The sequence below is a fragment of the Microtus pennsylvanicus genome, chromosome 10 (genome assembly GCF_037038515.1).
Source record: "Microtus pennsylvanicus isolate mMicPen1 chromosome 10, mMicPen1.hap1, whole genome shotgun sequence".
NCBI lineage: Eukaryota > Metazoa > Chordata > Mammalia > Rodentia > Cricetidae > Microtus > Microtus pennsylvanicus.
Window position 1 is genome coordinate 59568445 of NC_134588.1, and position 22952 is coordinate 59591396.

General features: G+C 46.6%; 1 protein-coding gene and 1 long non-coding RNA gene across 3 annotated transcripts in view; one reads left to right on the forward strand and one right to left on the reverse strand.

Annotated features, from left to right (window-relative positions):
* Positions 1-5814: 5814 nt before the first annotated feature.
* On the reverse strand, positions 5815-22920 carry LOC142858784 (uncharacterized). Of its 2 annotated transcripts, none has more exons than XR_012912084.1 (4): positions 22794-22920; positions 8649-8712; positions 6601-6765; positions 5815-5938 (listed from the first exon to the last, which is right to left on the reverse strand). It is a non-coding gene; the product is annotated as an uncharacterized LOC142858784 (long non-coding RNA). The 2 variants fall into 2 exon arrangements; XR_012912083.1 differs by lacking the exon at positions 22794-22920 and adding an exon at positions 9023-9065.
* The window catches only part of Fam78b (family with sequence similarity 78 member B), a 75456-nt gene continuing 74586 nt past the window's right edge, over positions 22083-22952 (forward strand). Inside the window, exon 1 of the mRNA XM_075988511.1 lies at positions 22083-22862. Within this exon, the coding sequence (XP_075844626.1) occupies positions 22600-22862 (263 nt within the window). The 5' untranslated portion in view covers positions 22083-22599. The remainder of the gene's footprint in view (positions 22863-22952) is intronic.

Below are 22952 nucleotides of genomic sequence, written 5' to 3' on the forward strand. Positions count from 1 at the left end.
GTGCGTGTGTAACACATTTTCCTTGTCCGTTTTCTGTTGTTGGACACCTAGGTTGGCTTCACAGTTTATCTATTTTAATGTACTTTCAAAACCAAAGTACATAGTTGATACCTCTCCTATTAGGGACCAACTATAGTTTATATTATACCATTACAACTCTTCAGTAATTGCTTGTTCTTCAGAAAACAAAATATTTTCTTTTAGGTAGGGCCATTTTAAAACTATTGTGGTACATATTGATAATTTTTAATATACAAAATTTCAGCTGGCTTCACTTTCTTTTTAAATCTTTTTTCTTTTAAATAAACTTTATTATAAAACTTGCACGCAAATAAAAAAATTCAATTTTTTTATTTCAAAATTCTTCTCAGAAATGTGTCCCAATATCATCTGTGCCCATGGTGAACCATCCCTACTGGCCGTGCTGTGCTAGACAGTCTCAAACGCAGTTGCACAGTGAGATGGCACTGACATGCCTCAGTTTCCCCAGAGTAAATGGCTGTCAGTCAGAATGAAGAGACAGACTGGAGTTCTCTTAGTCACAGCTGAACAACCAATGTGGAGCGACATTGCTTCCCATTACCTCTCCCACACTGTCTCATATTCATACGACAATCAAAACAAGAACTAGTATTTTCACCACTTCCTCTAGGCCAGGTCTCACATGAGGGGCTTTACAGAGAGAATCTCATTCAGTTCTCACAGCAATGGTCCACGGCACTCCATCTCTCCTGCCTTGTCAGCAAGTTAAATTAGCTTGGAGAAGCCCAGCCGGCCACCCAAGGATTGAGTCAGTGCGCTGTTGCTTGGACTGCCAGTTCTCCACGGTATCTGACCTTTTCTCTCTCTTTTTCTTTGACATACTGCTAGATCGTGATCTTAACTCTATTGCATCTAGACTAACTGCCGCCAGTGGGATGGAGAGAAAGTGATTAATGCCACCCTCGACTGGTGCCTGAAACAAGTCCCGCCGGATTGCCCCTACTTGTTTTCTTTCTGTGTCTGCCGGATGAATGCAGGGGGTGTGTTGGAAGACTTAGAGGAAGGAGCCTGGACCCCTGCACTAGGGTTCCAGAGAGACATGGAATAGGATGGATATACACACCTGTAAATATACATATTAGTGAGTGCACACATCCATAAACTGGAAAAACATACAGGCACACGTGTCAGTAGGTTGGTTACGCAATCCTGGCTCACAGAGTTACAAAAACTGAGGAGTCTTAAGTCCTGTGAGGTGGGATTCAGCAAAGCTGGTGGTACAAAGGCCAGAGAACTGTGGGGAGAAGATTGATGCTCCTGGCCACACTTTCAGATGTGAAACCAGAGAATCTTCTCTTTCTCCATCCTTTTCTTTTCCTTAGCCTTCAGCAGACTAGATAAGACCCTCCCACACTGGGGATGCTAAACCTCTTCCTCAACACATTTTTTTATTTTTTGCTGGTCTCTTTAAGACACACTCTCACAGAAATAATATTTAATGAGATTCTTGGACATCCTGTGGCCTAATCAAGTTGACAGCATGAAGTTAGCCATCACAATCCCTGGATCTCTTCATGGATATATGTAAACACGATCAAGTTCAAACTAGTCTTCTGAAAGACGAATTTTCTGAAAGATGGAATTGGAATGAGCCATCTCTGCTGAGCCAGCTAAGTTTAGACAGCCCTCAGCCTTCTTTGCAGCTGACCACAGATGTGCAAGATTAAAACACACACACACACACACACACACACAAACTACAACATGGGAGACAAATGCATCCTTATTGTGAGAAGACACTGTGAATTTTATATATTATCACTGTTGCTTTTAATAAATTCCAAATCCTGTTCTTTCCAGAGGCAGAAAGGCAAGACAAGTGATGCATGCCTTGTCCTAGTGAAGTTCTCCATGGCCACCTTGCTGTTTAGAAAACTAACGCTAAGACACCTTACACGCGGGCTTTCACCAGTACTAGAAAAAAAATCTGGGGAAATACTCTCATGGGAAGGTTTTTGTTATATAACAAGCTGTCCCTAAACCGAGTAGCTTACAGTGAGACAACCCTGCATAAATACCAAACCCTTCAAAAAAAAAAAAAACCAACAACAACAACATATTTCAGTGCACAAGTTTGATACTCTACAGTGTTTGCTGGGTGCAGCTGGGTCATTCTGCCCCTAACCCATGCTCTGCTAATATCAGCTGGGCTCACCCAGATATCTGAGCAGCTGAGGGTTGAGCGGAGTGATGAAGTAAGCATGACTGAGCCAGTTGTCTCCAGTTGGAGTGTCTCTTCCTCCAGTAGACAGCTGAGCTTGATAGCTTGGTAGCCATGGCAGAGGATGCAAGAACAGCAAGAGAACAAAACTGCCTGCCGTCAAGTTATTTGGTCTAAAACAGGTTCTATGGCTATGCCAAGAAAAAGTGTGGGAGGCCATTATCAAATGCATGGGTATGGAGAGAGAGAACAAACAGGGCGGTTACTACAGCCATTCTGCTCCAGCATCCTAGGGTCATCATATAGGGACCAAAGTGCCAACAGCTACACCATCAAAGTCATTTCTTCTAGTCTCTGACCTTCAGACCTCCAGCTAACCAACAGTAACAGAATCTTCAGGACAGCAACACCAGTTACCAGTTAGGGTTTTTTTGAGGGGGTTGGTTCTTTTGTTGTTTTGTTTTTTGGAGTTTATTGGTAACCACACTTGGAAAGAAGTGACCGATTTGTTGCTCTTACGTGTTTTGGGAGGGCGCTGGGAGGCAGAGCACTAACTCCCTCTGATTGAAGCATGTTTCCGCAGGAGATGAGAAATCTCCCTGCAAAGAAGGAATTGTGAGGTAATGAGCACCCGGCCTCCTTGTCCTCCTCCACATGGCAAAGATGCTGTGTAGCGATTTCCTGAGACAGAGCCCTCCATCTTGGAGGGAAGCTCACTAGGCTGAGGGAGTGAACCTCTCACAGACTTCAGGAAACCCCTGGAACTGACCAGGTTTATTAGGTCCCTACCTCCCCAAGCGTATATAAGCAGTAAGAACTGCTGAGAGACCATCCCAAACAAAATGAACTGCCTACAAGGCTTCCAGACAAGCTGACCCGCCTAAAAGACGGTCAGACCAGCCAGGCTACCTGGAAGGAGACAAGACCTGCCAGATTACCTAGAAGGAGCTCAGATAAGCTGAGGTTCCAGAAAGGGACAGTCTCATACCCATTATGCATGCATTCTAGGTTTCCAGCTTTCATTGGCTGTCACATACGTGGGGGTAAACTTTTGGTGATGGAGCTGTCCAAGTCAGTTTGCTCCTATAAGTAACTGCTCACCCATATTTTTTCAATAACCCCAATAAAATTCACCGGATCAGTACAACACCAAGTTGGACTTCGGTGGTATCCTGACTTTGGTCTGTCCTTGGTTCCCTATCTGGGGTGAGTAGATGTTTGTTTACATCTCCACAGGAACAGGGTCACACAACAGAGGATGTAACCAGCTGAGTGTGGTACTCTCTGGCCCTTAAAGTGGGAGGAATACAGAAAGATAGTGAGGTTAAAAGAAAAATCAATGGAGCTACTGTCCAAGCTGCTACCCAGGTTTTCTTCTATTAAAGCTTCTTCTTTGCCTTGGTTTCTACTAACAAGGGCTTCTCTTTGTGACTTATTGTCTCTATAAAAGCACATTTCATTTAACAATATCTCAGCCAAGAAAAACAAAATGTCTCACCGCAGCGATAACTCATTTCAGGGACTTTAGACCAGACTGTTGCTAGTTTGAGCTGTGTCTGCTTCCAAACTTGGATGCCAATGTTCTAACCCCAGTAGTTCAGAATGTGGCCCTCCTTGGAAACAGGGTCACTGCAAATGCCATCAGTTAAGACAGAGTTGTGCCGATAATACACACAAAGAAAATAGCATATGGTGATGCCGTCAGAGACTGCGGTGGCCCAGCGGAAGCCAGAGAACACCAAGGATTGCCAACAAACTCCCAGAAATTAGAAGAGAGGCATGGATAGGCTGCCACAGATGACTACTCTCCAGAAATATAAGAAGCATTTCTGCTGCTTAAGCCATTCCACCTGTGGTCATTTGTTATGGCGGTCCTAGAAAAAGAGCACACCCGTGAATCATCACCCGAGTTACAGATCACTGCACACTTATCCCAACATTGGCTTCTTACCCTTAAGATTGCTGGCCCCAGTTCCATCTATGAACACAGGCTGATGTTTGCCTGGGCTCAGATAGCATGATCCAAAACCAATTCAAACCCTTATCTCCTGACCCTAACTATGCACCTTCCTTTGAACGTTAATTACTCTGTAGATGTTTCTAACAATAAAAAAGTTGAGACCAAAACAAAGGAGGGACTGCTGCTTGAAGGTGCCCCCAATTGTGAAATAGATTGGTTTCTAAAAGAATTAGTTCTTGATCGATTCCTTATCAACTCGATGGTATTTTAAGTGCTCCCAAGGCATTTCCCATTTAAAAGTGCCCTGTGGGGGCTCCTTTTGTATGGCGAAGGGTATTTTCTGCCATGTGAATGATTACCTGCTTCCTTTTAAATTTGTTTGCTCTCCAAGTGTAATTTCCTTTCCTCCGAGACATTTGTGTGCGTGCATGAGAGTAGGCTTGCCTTCAGTCCCCTGCCTCTCCTTGGCTGGCAGGGGTTGGCAAATGCTTGCCTCTGCCATCCTAGTTAGTGACCGAAATGAAGGCCTCCCACAAGCAGCAGTGTCTTTTAAGCGCACGTGGTGTCTGAAATGCCTCCCTCCCAATTTCCAGCCATTTTGAACATCCTCAACTTAATGACCATTGCTTGCATAGGAGAAGGGGGAAAGCATTGTTGTGCTAGATGCCCACACTGAGCCATTAGTTACTCCCTAACTATAGTGAGCTCCGTATTAATTGCTATTCCAGATACTTAGGTGTGTGTAAAGCGGCAGGTGCCTGCTTTCCTTCTCCGGGTTCCCATGCAGGAAGAAATCCTTGTGGCCCAGGAGAGAAGAGACGGCTGTGGCTAATAACGTGACAATCATGTGACTTTAATAATTGTTTCTAGGGGCAACAGAAGTGGTTCTGAGGTTAAGAACACTTGCCTGGGTTCGGTTCTCACCACAAACATGACAGCTATTAAATGCCTGTAATGCCACTTCTCAGGGATCAGATGCCCTCTTCTGGCCTCCTTGGGTATCAGGCATTCACGTGGTGTACATACATACACGCAGACAAAACATCTCTGTACATATTAAATCTAAATCTTTAATAACAGTTAACATTGTGGAATGAAAGTTACCAATGTTTTCATGGTTCTCTCTTGCTGTTGTCTTTGTTGCTGATTAATTTTATAAACACCCGTAGAAACCCCAAATGTCAGGCACACAAAGGTGAAGGACTCTGGCTCTGTGTCTCACATGTTCTGTGTCCGCTGAGAAGATAAGTATGTAAACAACAGTCACAGCAACCCGGAAGTACAGTGTTATAGGAAGGCACTTTGGAAACACAACAAGAGGGGCCACACTTTGCTGGAAATGAAAGAGCATTTCCCCAGAATTGGTGGTATTCTCATGAAATCTTGAAGAGTGAGTAGGTGTGTGTCAAAGGCATGATGTCATACAGGACCTTTCAAGAAGAGACAGTCATTCAGTCTGTGAGGCACTGATGCGAGCCCAGTGTTTGGAGGCTGGTGGGTGGCAGGACACAGGAAATGAGGACGAGTAGGAGATTACTTGAAAACATTCATGGTGTCAAGACCACAATGCAGCTTGGGCATTCATTTTTCTGCGGAAGGATTTCATCCCAAAGGGGTGTCTTAGTTACTCTTCTATTGTAATAAGACACTAAAACCGAAACAGCTTGTAGAAGAGTTTATGGAGGCTTACAGTTTGAGAGAGTGAGTCCACAGCCATCATAGCAGGGAGCATGGCAGTATGCAGGCAGGCGTGGTGCTGGAGCAGTAGCTGAGAGCTTACATCGCAAAAGAGAGGGGGGAGGGGGAGGGGGAGGGGGAGGGAGGGAGAGGGAGGGAGTGAGAGGGAGGGAAGGAGGGAGGGAGGGAGGGAGGGAGAGAGAGAGAGAGGGGTAACTGATAATGGCATGGGCTTTTGAAACCTTGAAATCCACCCTTAATGACACACCTCCTCCAACAAGACTGCACACCCTAACCCTTCCCAAACAGTTTCACCAACACGGGACCAAAGATTTACGTACACAAGGGCCAAGTACTCAAATACATGGACCATTCTTATTCAAACAGCTACAATAAGGTAAGGACATGATGAAATTCGGTATCCTGGGAAATGGTCCAAAATCTATTGGGGCTGAGGGCAGGAAAACTGAACCAGAGACAAATACAATACCAGAACAGCAGCTATGGGGAAGAAGAAAAGGCAAAGCATTTACACAAAAGTGGTGATGTAAAATTCTACAAGTTGGTGACTGTGAGATAAGAGAAAGAAAGATCTTGGAAGATCACACATCTCTGGCCTCAGCATACATGTGTCCTTAAGGAGGAAGAAAAGAGAGGTGACACAGCCAAGCAATAAGCTACTAGGACAGACTTCCTGAGGCTAGAGTATTCAGAAACTGCAGAGGGGATTTTTAGGAGTGAGATCCCCAGTCACTCCTACCTGCAGGTTTGGGATCTGCTCGCTCATTCTGACCCAGCTACTCCTCAGAGCTCTTACTTTCGGCCAGAGTAGAAATTAGCTTGATTTGCAGCCGATGGCCAAAGGAAGCAGTTGAGAACTGTATCTGTCAGAGCCTCAGTTCCACACAGCAGAATGTTCTGGCTACTTTAGTCAAGGAAGAAAAGAAATTATTAAAATATATGATTGGCTGATAAAATCACCCAGAAGGCCAGGGATGACACTTGGACCACACTGGGCCACTGATGTTGGGCTCTGGAACCATAAAATTCTGCCTTCAATGCTCACAGGTCATGCTGATTGATCAGAAAATCATGTTGATTGATCAGAAAAGTCACACTGATTGATCAGAAAATAGTCTCCGTCCTCATTTCCTCCCTTGACTTTTTCCCCACCAAACTCTCCCATCAATGAATGTAATTGGTAGAACTTGAATCTACAGATATTTCCAGAGGTGAAAATGCAAGAATCTGATTTTTTTTCCCCTTGGGGAAGTGAGATTTATGAGTGCAGGAAACACCCCATAAATAGGAAAACAAATATTGCTTCGGAGGGTTACTGTGAAAGACAAAGCTAGAACTAAGACCCCCCCCCCCCCGTTTCTAGAACTTGGGAGCTGGGATAATTGAAAATGTTACAACTTCATTCTTTGTAGGATAAGTCTCCCCAGATTGGAGAACTCACTGTGGCACGTGAAGTATTGTCAATTTTATACAGTACGTTGTTGGCACACGCAGCCAGTACAGCCTCTGAGCATGTGGTCCTCTCCAAGGCCACGGCAATATGAAACTTACGCATTCAGAGAGTACGGACTGTATGCCTATTGTGTCCCCTGACCTATATGTGGCATTAAAGTCAATTGGGCTGAAGTATTGGGGACATCTGTGCCCATATCATTTCGTGTCATGTTCACAGAGATGACACCTGGAGTCTGTCATGGCTGTGACAATCTGTCATTGTTAGGGAAGCAATTACAGTTTGCCATGACACAAAGACCTTCACGGTCATTCGGGGATGCGAGAGCTTGCTTGGCAGGTGCAGCCGGACACCCCTTTTCTACATCTTCCAGTCAGCTACTCCAGACTGCCTCAGAAAAAAGAGACCACAAAGGAGTGGCCTGAGGTCCAAGGAGAAATAGAGTACGATCTTCTAGGTCATTTGGCCAGATTCCTCGTGATAATCATTCCCATCTTTTCCCTCTGAGGGCAGTCACTGGGAAACTCGGCCCGTTGGACTTTCCATCCCTCTGCAGCACAGGAAGATTCCTGGTCCTTATTCCCCAGCTCCCAGAGTCTCTCCATGCCAGAAAAATCTGAATCATCCCGAGGAAAGAAAGCCATCTTGCTGCAGAATGAAGCATCATTCTAAGAGGCATTTGTGAGTCCTGGCAAAATGGCTTCTTGTCTGAGTCATGGGTTAATATTTAGGTGAGGAGAGGCCTCCTGAGCTTGGGTCTGTTTCCCTGGAAACATGGGCAGAAGTGGTCTTCACAGAAATTAGGCAAACACGCGATGATCAGGGGGTCCATGAGCACTTGGTTCCCTACAACTCTGAGTAAGGTAGTGCTGCAGCTTCCGGCGGAGCCAACACTCCTGCCCGGCTCTATGCAAGCTTTCAGCAGGGCCCAGTGTGCACTTCTGGAGTGAGGCAGGCAGAGCTGAGTGTGCACAGTTTAGGCACGTTGAAGGTATCTTAATGTTCCCCACCTACTCCAGGCCTCCACAGTTTCATTTCTTACAGCCACGGCCTTGTTCCTTTGAATTTGATACTCTCTTTAAATGAGGTCCTTTAGTAATCTCACCCTAAGATGTTTTATATCAGCTTCTGCTTCCAACAAGGTGGACTAAAGATGACCTAAATCACCACCCTTATGAAACATCAAAACTGAACACAGTCTATTGAAAAAGATTTTTTTCAAGCATTATACAATTTTTAAAAAAGAAAGGAGGAATAAAATAAGTGAGCACTAAATACGTCTTATGTCCAGGCCTGGAAAGTTGATTGGAGATCTCCTGCGTAAAGGGATTTACCTGAACTGAAGAGGTGGAGTCCTGTGTTTAAGAAGCCCAAAGCAGCGAGATTTCATTGAGCAAGCTGTCAAAGAGAACAGATGGTTTAGAGTTTGTGTCTAGAATGTTCCTCAAAGGCCTATATTTACAAAGGGGTCATCGGGGCTTCACGCAGTCTCTTGCTCCCTTTCCCTCCACTTTCTGGCCACGATGAGCTAAGTGGCTACATTCTCCCCACCATGGTGTTCTACCTTGCTCCAGGCCCAAAAGCAATGGAACCAAAAGACTGTGGCCTTAACTTCTAAAACTCTGAGCGAAAGCAAATCCTCCCTCATTGTAAGTGGTTTATCTCAAGCTTTTCCGTTATAGTGATAGGTGACCGACTAACAATTTACTTGCCCAGTGAGAAACCTGTGGAGATCGACAAAGGACTTCGCCTGGATAGGTGACTGAATACAGTTGCTCCATGGTCTCCATGGTGAATTGGTTCCAGGAAACCCCACAGACACCAACATCTACAAATGCTTGAGTCCGACATGTAAAATAGCATAGTTCACATGAGTGTAGCCTACACAATGCTCTGATAAGCTTAGCTCATTACTAGGCCACTTACACATATTACAACCCAATTGCTGTGTGAATCACTGTTACACTGAATTGTTTAAGGAGCAGTGAGAGGGGAACAAAAGATCACTACAAAATTTAATATAAATACAACTTTTTAAGAATATGCTCTGTACAAGGATAAATAAATGTGTAGACATGGAACCAGAGGATACAGAGGGCCGTCTGTGCTGATTAGCACTTGTGTATGAGAAAACCACCCGAGGCAGGAGAAAGGCCCAAATGGAAAAAAAAATTCCTGAAGCTCCCCCAGGACTGGGACTTATTTATATTTCAAACAGAGCAGAGAACCCTACAAAGCACGGGCTATAAGGAACGCTATTCAAGAGAACATTGCCAAGTTAGCCCTATGTTGAATGTTGACTGGTCTCAACCAAATCCGAAAGCGAGCCTCAAAAGGATCATGGTACTATTCAATCCCTAACAACTGCTTAGAACATACCACAAGGGCATGAAAGGAGCACAAAGCTTCAGCACCCACCCAAGAACCTGAAATATAATGTGTTGGACACTCAGTGAAAACTTGTCAGACATACAAACTGCAAACGACCATCCACAGGGGCCACAGGGGAAACATCCATCAACAGAGACAGACCTGGAAATAGTATGGATGGCAAAATCATGAAACAAGGACCATGATACTCCTATGATAATTATTTTCCCGCCTGGTAAAGTGGGTAACCGAAATCATGAGCTCGGAAAAGAGAGCCATGAATTAGTTTTTACAATACAACTGGGTATGATGGTTCATACCTATAATTCCAGCTCATCAAGAGGCTGGGGAAGAAGGAGAGCAAACTCAAGGATAGCTTGGACAATTTAACAAGACCTTGTCTCAAATTCAAGTTTTCTTTTTAATCCTACAGATATTGAAGAAATCACATTTGAAATAAAACTTTCCAGAAAGAAAACTCCAGGCCCAGTAACTTCTCTGGCTAATGCTATCGATTCTATACAACACAAACACTTTTGAAAATTGAAAATTACTATAGCAGGCAGAATAATGGTCTCTTCTGGATGCCCATGTTGTGGTCCCTGGAAGTTATGGCTAAGGATGTTGAGCATTTCCTTAAGTGTCTTTTAGTCGTTTGAGATTTGTCTGTTGAGAGTTCTCTGTTTAGGTCTGTTGGGGTTTGAAGAACTCAAGCTCACTACAGTCTAGGCCGAACTCAGGGTATAGCCCAGGCTGGCCCAAAATTAGTTGTCCTCCTTCTTCAGCCTCTCCAGTAGCTTATAGACACACACCACCACATCTAGCGTGTTTTCATTCTTTGAAGCCACTAAATTTGTGATAATCTGTTATAAGCAATAGTACAAAACTAATACCTGGGAAGGACATTTCCAACTTATTCCATGGGGCCAGCGCTATCTTAACAGCCCAAACAAACGTTACCGTAAAGAAACCCACAAAACCATTACCAAATTAGCAAGCCCATTCTAACAATATAGGAAAGGACAAGTCATCGTGACTAAGTGCAATTTATCCCAGGAAGGCTATGATGTGTTCAAACCCCAGGGCTTTCCTGTGTCCCAAATTCCTCTAATGGGTTTGACATCCAACAGCGTCATATGTCACCCTTATCTTTCCCCACTCTGCCCTCAACTCAGGCTTCACCCACAGTCGCTATCTCTCTGTTTCCGACCTCACGAAGCACCCCACCTGCTTCGACAAGCTCAGGCTCTGCCACAGCAGTCTTCTCTTACCGCTTCTTGTGAACATCTCTTACTGATCTGGAGCAGATGTGCCCCGGGGCTCTGCCTCAGGCTCCTCCTCCCCACCTCCCCTATCTTTCTACCACACTCTATTAGGACTTCTCTACTATGGCATCAATTTCTATTAACTGTTCTTTTTTCTAGACGATGAACTCCAACAAGATGAAAGTGTTACTCAAGGCATCTTTGAGACTAAATGCCTAGCACAGTGCCTGGAGCATGGTAGGTTCTGCATATCCATTTGTTGATTTGTATCTATTGAATAGTTGGTAATTTCTAGAGATAAAATCCAGTGTTCTGGGGGCACAGAGAGGACTAATTCAAAAGAAATAAACAGTCCTCCCTGGAGACTAGAAGGGTTCCAAAACCAAACATGTCACCTTCTCACTCAAAAATACATCCCATAGTTTGCTTAAGTTCATAGGCTCACCATGCCAAATTATTCATAACATTCCATTCTATCTGAGACTCTAGGGAGGGTGTGGTCAAGTCTATTTCTCTGGTGAGAAAACTGAGGCCCAGGAAGGAAGAAATATCTGCCTAAGAGTCTGGTGTGGGATGCAGCAGAGCTGTTCCCATCTCCAGCGGGCTCATTCACTGGTCCTCCACTCTGTCTGCTCCTTCTGGCATGCGCTGCAGCCCCACCCCTACCTACAGAAAACAGAAATTAAAAGGACTTTTGCACTTGCCTTGGGCTCTGTGCGTTCCATCTCTATTTCTGTTCTCTGCCCTCTGCATGACTTTTGCAACAATTGAATTGCTGCAAGTCTACTCAGCCCATAACAACCCCAGTTAACCCTTTGGTCCCTAGACTTTGCTTTTACTTCCAGGCAAGCAGGCTACCTCTTTTATTCCCTTCCTTAAGTGCTAATTTAAAGAAAATGAAAATCTGAATTAAAATTGATTAGCTACAACTCAACAGGCCAACTACCCCTGAGTCTTTCCTGATTCACATATCCTAGCCACTCTCTCAACTCAAGACACAGCCAACGAGGTCGACCATAATCATGTGATCCACCTCAGTGATGGTCAGGAATCACCCATCCTGTCCAGTGTTCCTGAGTGGTCGGTCCCTCTGTTCTTGTTTGATATGTATCTCATTGTGCCAGTTCCTTCATCCAGCCTTTATTCTTTAATGTTTCTGCTTTTTTCTTTTTATCTTTACTCAACTGCCCCATTGCTTCCATGTCACTGTGAAGAGAAGTCTTCTTCCTTTTCTGCCTCTATTTCTCACCCTGAGAACTGTCTGCAGGTTCTGTTATTCAGGCCCCATCACTCTGTCTAAAAAATGATCTGCATTTCCTCCCACTGATTACTTATTTTCTCATTTGTTTGATGCCATATTGTAATTTCTTCCTTTACAGCCATCAAATTGTTCAGTCTCTTTACACCTCTGCCAAATTCCTCAGATCTGCTTTTTATTTCCTCAGACTAGTACTACAGCATCTTCAGAGAGATGCTTTCCTGGTGGGTGGTCCTTGATCCCCAACAACCACGAAGAACAAAGGAACACCTTTGTATATTACAGTGCAAAACAGAAAATTGAGTCCTGTATTAGTCGGGGTTTCCTAAGGGGATGGAAGTGATATAATATAAATACATATGAAGAATTTATTAGACTGACTTACAAGGTATGGTCTGGGTAGTCCACCAATGGCTGTCTCAAGTTGGAAAGACCAGGAATGAACTGCTCATTCCATGAAGCTGGACACCTCTTAAGTCCTAATTTGGCACTAAAGGCCTGGAAGGTTCCTGGATTGTCAGTGGGCTTCAGTTTATTTTAATATCCGCCCCCCCAAAAAATAGTGTTAGTATTGGTGAATGAATTCCACAGCAATGGGACAGATGAATTTGCCAGTGGGAGTGAGGGCCAAAAGTCAGAAAGCAAAAAGCAAAGCTTCCTTCATTCATGCCTTTCTATCTAGAAAGATCATAGAAGGTACCTCCCACATGTAGGATGGCATTCCTGCTTCAGATAACATGATCAAGAAAATCCCTCTTGGGAGTTCCCCAAAGCTGTGTTTCAGGTGATTTCAGATGCATCCGGTTGACAGGCAGGATTAACCATCACTAGCACCCACGTCTGGGGACACGCAGACTGTGCATTAAAGCCCCTTAAAATGGTGACACGAGGCACTTATAAAGCCTTCCACATGTGTCATATGTATAAAGAAGCCACAGAAAGAAAGTATCCCAAGGCGGTTGCCTGCGGTAATGAAGGTACTCACTCCAAGAGTAAGTGCTTGTCAAGAAGTCTGCTTTTGTGCTGTGTTTTGTACTTCCCCCGTTTTGTGTGTCTCCCTTCACCTTGAGGAAGAATTGCGTTGGCTCAAGTGCCCAACACAAGCCCACAGAAAACCCATTCCCCTTTGTAAGATTTCTGTCGCTGTTAGGGAACTTCAGTTCTCCAGTCTTCTCTGAATTTGTCTTCATGTCACTTCTGAACACTTGAACTCTGCTGTCAGTCATAATTGTTCCTGCATCTTTATCCTAGAATTGAAATCGATTCAGACATGAACTCAATCTTATTCTTTAAGCTAGAGGGCAGGAGGAAGAAAGAGAGGGGGAAGCACTTTTTAGTGTAAGGAACATTGGTTCAAATTTGGAGAAACAGAGTAGCTCGTGAGTGTGTGTGTGTGTGTGTGTGTGTGTGTGTGTGTGTGTGTGTGTGTGTGTGTGTAAATAAACCTCTTAAAACTGAGCCTCAGGACTTCTTTGCAAGGGATAGATTTCCCCATTCATTTTGGGAGAAGCTATATTTGGATCTTAACTGTCCCTTCAAAGGCCAAAATCTTGAGCCCCTGACTTTACTCCAAGTTACCCTGCTGATATGTCATGCTGCTTTGCCACAAACCAAAAGCAACAGGCTCACCAATCCTGAGTCGAAGTAAACCTCTTTTTGTAAACTGATGACCCTCAGTATTTGTTACAATACTGGTGACCTCTCCTTTGTTTTCTTGCTCTGTTCTCGTCCCACTCTCAAAATTCATGTTCATTTATCTGGGAACCCTTAGTAGCAGCTTAAAGAAACTAAAACAAACAAACCTGGGTCTTAAATTCTCTGCAATAACCCAAGTAAATGCGGGTGTGCTGTGGGTGAGAAAAGGCAACACCCCTGGAAGAATTGGGGCCCTCAGCAGGATACTAACTAGCTGTCAAGGCATTTCCCATGATAAAATGGGGGGTCCAGAGACAGCCATGAAGATGGCTATTTTTAACTGTGAGTACAAACGGGGAAACTGAGGTGTCCAAAGGAGTTCATATGTCACCGCTGATTCTTTTTTTTTTGCATTTTTTTGTTTTTTTATTAATTAATTAAAATTTTCCACCTACTCCCATCTTCCCATTTCCCTCCCACTTCCCCCCACTCCCCCTCCCCCTCGCTCTGCAGTCCTAAGAGAAGTCAGGGTGTATTCAAATCGGACTCTCTGAATGTGGCTGACAATGAGGGCGGACTGAGGAGCCAATGATAATGACACCAGATTTGGATTCTACTGCATGTACTGGCTTTTGGGGAGCCTAATCTGTTTGGATGCACACCTTCCTAGACCTGGATGGAGGGGGGAGAGGGCCTTGGACTTTACCGCTGATTCTTTGTTAACTGAAAGACACAAAGCCTCTGAGACACCATTTTCCATTACTGTTCCTGGTGCTGGGCTGCGGTCCTATTTTAAGATACAATCAATTGTGTTTCGAACATTTTAGGGAAACAGCATGGACTTCTCCATCCAGCTCCACGGGAGGTCTGTGAAATAGAATTGCAATGTGTGACCTGCGCAGGGTTTGTCTCGTGTCAGTACAGGATTCTGAGCGTTCTCCTCACTTTCCTCAGGAAGTGTGAACACTAATGATATTTCGCCTCCACTGTAGATGATAGTTATTGAACTGATTCAGATAAAATTAGTTTCTATTCCGGTAAATACAATACTTAATTTAAAGAGAATCTCGGGTTTTCTCTTTTCCCTTCTGTATATTTTTTTTCTCTACACTGCTCATTTCCTTTATTATAATGTGATTTGGGTTTTCTTTCTGTTCATAAACCAATAGTTTGCAGCAGTAATAAAATATAATTACAAACACCAATGGTAAAGGTTCACAAAAATTGCCACCTTTATGTTGTATTTACTTAGCCTAGACTGAGGTCCTTGTGGGGCTTTTTTTTTTCCTAACAGTGTCTCACGATATAGCCTAGGCTGTCCTCAGACTGGCAACTATTTACCCATCATTGTTATAAAAGCTAGAGAAGCAATAGAAGATTTTTAAAAAATGTCTCTACCATTACAGAGCTTCTAACTTTGCAAGAAAGATAAGTCATAATTAAATAATCAAGCCAGAGGCTGCTGAGGTGAGGAAGAGATGTGGGACCATCAGGAGCTCACCACGGTGATTCCCAGCTGGGTCTAGGAAATTAAAATGGGTGTGGCATTGGTGGGTTGAGCTTCAAAGGTTGAGTTAGCTAAGTGAAGGGCAGAGGCTGGAGGTCAGAGATTGGAAAGGACAAGAAGGAAGAAGAATCTATCAGGAAACAGAACCTTCCCGAAGGCCTAGAGGAGGGATGTAGCTTGAGTCAGTCAACAACATGGACTAGGGAAAATGTCCGAATGGAATAGAAAAGACAGAAGATGGTGCCTGGGGAGGCAGATAGGCAGCCAAGGAGCCACATCATGAAGGATCTCAAGCATAGTCACAGCCCTCTGAGGTCTCCAAAGCAGTGGAAAATCATTGAAATGTATTTGTAGATTTTTTTTTCAAAATAAGCAATGTAATTGTTTTTAAAAATTAAACTTTTTTTAAAAAAAGATCCTTGTCAGTTACAGTATAAAAAATAGTTTAGAGGGTCTCAGTTGGTAAGGTGTCTGCTTACAATTGTGAAGACCTTCAGATCCCCAGCACCCACAGAAAAAGCTGAGCGGATCAGCACTAACCTTGGCACTATAGAGACAGAAACCGATCCCCGAGCTCACTATCCAGCCAATCCTGCCCCCTCAGTGAGTTCCAAATTCAATAAGAGATCCTCTCTCAAAAAAATAAGATGGGGAGAAATTGAGGAAGACATCCCAAAATGGAAATCATGTTGCACATATGAATATGTACACTTGCACATACGGGTAATAGTTTGGGGTTACTGGAGAAAGAGAAACGAGGGAAAACCAACTAAGTGGCTCAGAAGAGTCAGAAAGAAGCTGCTGCTAGACGTGAGGGTGGGAGGTGGGGATGGAGACCGTGGCCAGGACCAGACTCAAATGAACACTGTGTCTGTGAGGCTCTAGGTCACGTTCAGCCAGAAGTTGAGGTTTCCCTGGCATGGCTAAGTCTTGGAGGAGTGGGTGGCCTCCTATCTCCACTGCTAATGAGGAGCAGATACAGAGGTGTCATTGCTGAGCACTGAGCTGGAAAATCCTAAAGCTAAATCTCACCACCTGATTCATGAGGAGCAGTCATGGCAATGCATGTTTGTCCACGGTTAGTGTTTGGCTGAAAAGCCTAGTGGTGTAGGAAGAGGGGTGGAATGACGAGGACAGGGAATGTGAATAGTCCAAGGGGATTTAAAGAAGGTATCTACCTTCTACTGAGGTTGTCTACAAACCTAGAGCTACCTGTAAGTGGCCATCCCACCAAGGCCACATCTGTAGAACTAGTTTATAGCTTACCCCTTCAAATTTGGAAATGAAATTAAAAAAAAATGGAGGAGCTGTCACTGGAGGCTTCTTCTCTGTGGTCGTCTGATCACTCTTGACATTCCTTCAGGCATGGATTGTGGGTTTTCTGCTTGCCCACACCTCACATTGCCCAACATATTCAGTCAAGCAGTCTTCACAGGGTAGGGATGGACCACACAGTCAAAGGACGGGGCCTAGCTAAAATGGAGAAAGAGGCTCTTATAGGAAAGGCGGGGCATCTGCTTGAGTCGAGGGCTAGGGTGGGTGGGAAATGGAGAGACAGATGGCAGGAAAGTCAGGGTGGGTTCTCAGTGTCCTACAGAGGGGTCGCAACCAGCCTGTGTCTTGTTTGTCCCTGACAGAAGTCTGATGAGCTAGAAGAGTCGGGGAATGGAGATAGAGGAATCTAGATTAGTTTAGGCTTTCAATACTGAGGAGACACTGGGAACTTCAGCCAGAAACAGTTATCAGAGGAGACAGTAGCCAACTGGAAGAGAATATCAATTCATTAATACAGCAGGGGTGTCACTTGAACATCTAGCAGGTAGAGTGGAGCACTTGCCTGCAATGGAAAAGAAATGCCTGGCTGGAGGGACAAACACAGAAGACACCATGACAATAACAGCGAAGTCCAATATCATGGATGAAAGTCCTGAGAGACTCCAGGAGAGCCCCTTAGGAAATGGTCAGAAACTGAGGGAAATCAACAAGGAGTAAGAGTCTGGGCTTGGAGAAAGGAAATAATGTTGTGCTCGTAAGAACCAAGAAAAGGGTTTTAAGAATGTCAGAAACAGCCGTGCGATGGTGGCGCACACCTTTAATCCCAGCACTCGGGAGGCAGAGGCAGGCGAATCTGTGAGTTCCAGGCCAGCCTGGTCTACAGAGCTAGTTCCAGGACAGGCTCCAAAGCTACAGAGAAATCCTGTCTCAAAAAAAAAAAATGTCAGGAACAGGACCTTGTCAGCACAGGGAGAAGCCAGAGCACATCCCTGCGAGCTTTATGAAGCCCATGATCATGGGACAGTCCATGTTGAGCTTTTTTATCCCGCCTAGAAGAAAATCTGGTCACTCTGGCCCTAAAGGCACAGTCCACAAAGCTATAAACCTACATGGAACTGTGCTTCTCTTTCCCTATGCTTTATCTAGCCCCTTGCCTGCCTGTCTTCAGACCATCGCAGCCAGATTGGAATCTGTCTCCCTTTTTAACAGTTTCAGAGACAATTCCTCAACTCTTGGTAGTCTGTTCTTCAGTTTCTGGAAATTCCTGCCAAGGTTCACAAGAAGATAGGCCTTTGTGACCCGTAATTTCTAAAAGGCATGCTTGACAATGAGCAATGACTCAATCAATAGGAAAAGTAAAGTCAGAGATCTCCCCCTTGGGAAAAGTCAAGAGCACAGGGTCACTGCAGCTGAGGAACCCAAGCTGGAATCCCTCGGAGCATGCTGGAGGGCCCCAGCTAGGGAACTGAGGACCTCTGTCCTACCCGAAACATCACAAGCTTGGGCTACAAAGGAGCATTTGTGTGCCGCACCCAGAGAATGAGCTCCGATGAAGTTATGCATAAGGAGTGATTGTTGTCAAAGTCTTGTCACTGGAGTTTTTCCAAGTTTGGGTACCCAGAATTGATAATCTTTCCGACAACGTACAGTGCTCAAAGATAAAGAGCATCAATTAGCATCAGGCGATCATACTGAAAACCCAGTGGAATGAGAAAGAATCAGGACCCAAAGGCATCCTTACTGTAGGTAATAGAGCTTGCAGAGGTTGTCGGGAAGGGATAGGAAATAAGGTTTCATCGTATTTCCAAGAACAGATTTAGTTTTAAATGCTGACTGAATACCAGACACTGAACTGGGTGACAGAGTATGAGGGCACATTCTCCTGAAGAGGAGACTGCCTGCTTCAAAAGATAGCGTGAGCAAACACCGTGAACCGCATGAAGGCCGCCAAGAAAGGCAGGTGTGTGGCGCTGCCGGAGGCAAGGGAGACTCGTGTGCAAACACGGAAGGAGAAACCCAAGAGGGCCTGCGTGTAGTGCAGAAGCAGGGCGCTTGCCTAGAATTCAGCGGTCCTAGGGTAGATCCCCAACAGCAGAAAGGGGAGAGGGAAACACAGCAGAGCCTCACAGAGAAGCTGTTGAACCTGTGAGCGCTTCGTCTGCACTACTGGCACAGGTGCGCTGCCACTTAACGACCAGCAGCTGGGAGAGGGGAACGGTCCCCACTGGATGTCCTGAAAGGTCCATGTCGTGAAGTAATTTGCTGAGACATAAATTCGAATGGGCTTCCAGGAGGCTAAGGAGTCCCTGCCGGGCACCTATGCAGTGTGTGGACCTCACTGAACACCTGGCGTTTGTGTCCCCATACAGTTCACCTATGCTCTTCTTTGACATTTGCACAGGAAGTTGCACACTGACCCTTTTTTTTCTTGCAGACTCAGTTAATGATGCGGTTGATAAGGTAACAATACAATGTAATGAAATAAGTTTATTTGAAATTGCAGTTTTTATTTAAGTACCTTTAGAAAATATCATAATCCCATATTTATAGAACCATTAAGAGTCTAAAAGGACTCCTTACATTTTATGACTACAGCTTACTGTATTTATGGTTGAAAGTGTATGTCATGATGACATTCATGATTCTGGAAACGCACCAAGGTCACGGGTGAGTGCTTCCAGAGAGTCCCGGATCAAAGTCTGCAGATAATAGATTTTATTGGCCCTCTACTAGACACAATAAAGTCTCAGTTTGGGTTTTGAAAATAAAAAGATTCAAGCCGGGTGGTGGTGGCGCACACCTTTAATCCCAGCACTTGGGAGGCAGAGGCAGGCGGATCTTTGTGAGTTCGAGACCAGCCTGGTCTACAAGAGCTAGTTCCAGGACAGGCTCCAAAACCACAGAGAAACCCTGTCTTGAAAAACAAAAACAAAAAACAAAAAAAAAAAAGAAAAGAAAAAGATTCCCCCTTACACAATTTTTCTACAAGTTGAAGACAGCTAACATGCCCTTCCCATCTATGGCATCTTGGCTTGTGCTGCCAGAAGACAATGGAGACATTTATCCGCACAACCACAGACCGACAAATTATCCAAATGAGAAAGATAACCTGATTCTCCAGCTGCATGTTTTCCTCTGAGTCTATTCCTAGAAGGGAATAACCACCGAAACGCCAACTCTGGCTCCCTCCCCCAAACAGGCTCTGGAGCCCCTCCAACCTAACATGATTTGACTCACCCCCCCCCATACTCCTACCTTTGTCTTCTGATCACGTGCTTGATTGCCAAAGCTGGAAAACCCAATAGGTGGCCCAGACCTCTCTCTAACACTAATCAATCACTGAGTAATCAAATTTTCCTCCTAATGACTCTCAGATGCAGCCAGGCCTCCGCAGCCCCATAGCTCTCCCCTAACTCCAGGCCAAATCATCTGGCATCACAGATCCTGAAATCTTGCCTGGATCTAGTCTCCACAGTGATACAGAGTCGTCATCCCCGCCCCACCCTGCCCAAAACTTGCTCTCATCGGCTCCTTCTAAAGATCAATAACCGGCTTGGGGACAGAGATGTGACGCCCACTGCCCACACGTAACACTGAGAAATACATGGACTACCAGCCACTCCTCCCCAAGTGTGCCCAGGTTCTCTCACATCTCTATGCATTTGCTCTTGACACTCTCTTCTCTGTCTCCCCTCACACTGAGCTCTTCTTAGCCAGCCTCCATCAGTCCTTCAGGAGCAAATTCAATTGTCATTTTTGAGTAGAGCTGTCTGCCACCCCCCCCCCCCCCCGTGGCACTGGGTATATATTCTTATTACAGCAGCCTCACAGACGACTTTAACTTGTTAGCAGATTTACCATCTCGAGTGAACCATGGGCTTTCCTTCAGCTCCGAGTCTCTAGTACCTAGCACAATACTTGGCTACCGCCAAGCCACCAGGAAGTGTTTGCTGAATAAAAGGACCAGTGATTGAGGTCTTCGGCGACATCAGAAAATGGACCATGTCACCAAAGAAGAAAACAAAGCGACCCAAAGTGTCAGAAAAGCTAAGACAAGGATGAAGGCTGCTTTCAGATCTTGGGCAACTTTTACATTACTCATCATATCCTGCCCTAACCAAGGGCTAACCCCAGCAGGCTCCGGGGGTTTGTTAGAGGAGCTCACTTGAGTACCAGATCCAGGAATGTGCAATGATCATGAAAGAGAAAGAAAAAAGCGGAAAGAAGCTGCTGGTTCTAAACAATGTGAGAAGATGCACAGTAAAATAAATAAATAAATATTCTTCCTCTTTGACGCCTGAGATCACAGTGACCATGTGTTGATCACTATGCAACTTCCAAAGAAGCAAAGACAAGAAAGGATCCCTGAGACTCCCAGCTTTCTGTGTCCTGAATGGTTTACTATTCTTTAATCCTCCCGGTTCCATACTGTCCGGAACTTCCCCTTGTATGTAACAGGCCTTAGGTAACATTAGGAAGGCAGCTAAACATTCTGATCTAGCTAAATGATCGTGCTAAGCACAACCTGTCTTGGGATGCGAGACATTGAAAAGACAATGTTTCCCAAGGAGCTTCAATCCCCGGCGTGTGTTGTTCTGATGAAAGAGTATGTTAGGGGGTGTGGAGAGGTTGGATGAAAGCAGGCCACGAGGAAGCTGAGCTTGCGCTTTGACTAACACTGGCATTTGGGTGACTTTGTGTCAGCCTCCAGCGGGATTTCTCAGGTACCCACTCTCAATACAATGGGGCGAAGAAAAGCTTCTCCTAGACTCTAGTAACTAGAGGGAAAGGAGGGCCAGGGAAAGAGGTAAATCCATTTAGTGCCACTGCTGGAGCCCACACTTCAGCCTTTCTCCGGATAGGATACTGGAGGAGGTCACGCCCAACTATAGCAAACTGTATCACAAATAATTCTCAGATAAAGCTGATTCTCCAGCCCCTCAGCTGCCTCAAACGTTCTCTCCTCCAGGAGTCCCTAACCCGGCTGTGCTTCCCACAGGTTTCTGAACAGCAGCGCCGCGCCCTCTCGGCCCCACCCAACACATAGGGTCCCGTGTCTGCACCCCACTACCACTCGCGGGGCGCCACCTATCGGGGTCCCCGCCCCGCTCAGCCCCACGTGCTGGGCCCCGCCCGGGAGCTAGAGGCCCTTTAAACACCCCCACCCTTGCACACTACCCCCCCCCCAACCCGGACGGCAGCCGAAGAGGGACAAACTCATGGCGTACAGCCAGTCCCTTCCGCGGAGCGCGTCCCCCGCAGCCCTAGCCCGCCGGGCTCTCCACCCAGGGCTACGACGCCCTGGCGGCCCCCACGCCCCCGAAGCCGGGTGCAGGAGTGTGGGCGCTGTCCGACTCCCGGGAGGGGCGGAGGAAGCGCGGTCTCGGCCGCCGCCGCCTGCCTCCGCCTGCCGCTCGGGCCGCCCGCTCGCCCGCCGCTGGGTGCGCTGCACGCGGGGGGCAGCCGCGGTGCAGAGGTTCATGCAGCGGCGGCGGCGGCGGCGGCTGCTGCTGCTGCCGCCGCGGAAACAGACCGGGCGCTGCCGCCGCCACCCTCTCGCAGCTCCATGCCGCCGCCGCCACTGCAGCCTCCTCTCCGGCGAAGGGCGGGGGGCTCCGGCCCGGGGTGGGCAGCACTCCTCGCAGCGCCGCTCCCCTCCCTGCCCTCCGCCGGGGCGCGGGAGCCGGCGAGAGCGCCCGCCGCCTCCTAGGAGCGCACGCTCCGCGCGCCCTTGCTAGAGCGAGGAGGCGGGCGTGGGCGGGCGTCGGGGCAGCCGCGACCCAGCGCGCGGAAAGGGGAGGGGGCTTCCCCGGAGGATGCCCCGCGGCGGCGGCGGCTCCTCGCTCTTAGGCGCTAGCTGAGCTGGACCGGGAGCGAGCGGCGCGTCGCCATGCCGGCGTGACGGGCGCCCGCGGCTGCCCGCGCCGGGCCCCCGCGCTGCCCCACGCCGCGCCGCGCCGGCGCCGGGCGGCAGGATGGGCTGTATCCAAAGCATCACCTGCAAGGCGCGGATCCGGCGCGAGAACATCGTGGTGTACGATGTGTGCGCCACCATCGACCAGTGCCCCACGCGCATCGAGGAGACCTCGCCCATCGTCCTGCGCTACAAGACCCCTTACTTCAAAGCCTCGGCCCGCGTGGTCATGCCCCCCATCCCCCGCCACGAGACCTGGGTGGTGGGCTGGATCCAGGCGTGCAACCAGATGGAGTTCTTCAACACCTACAGCGACCTGGGCATGTAAGCGACCGGCCACGCCACGCGGCGCGGGGAGCGGGGTCCCCTCTCTCCGCTCTCCATTCCGGCCCCCTCCCCAGCCCCTCTTATCGT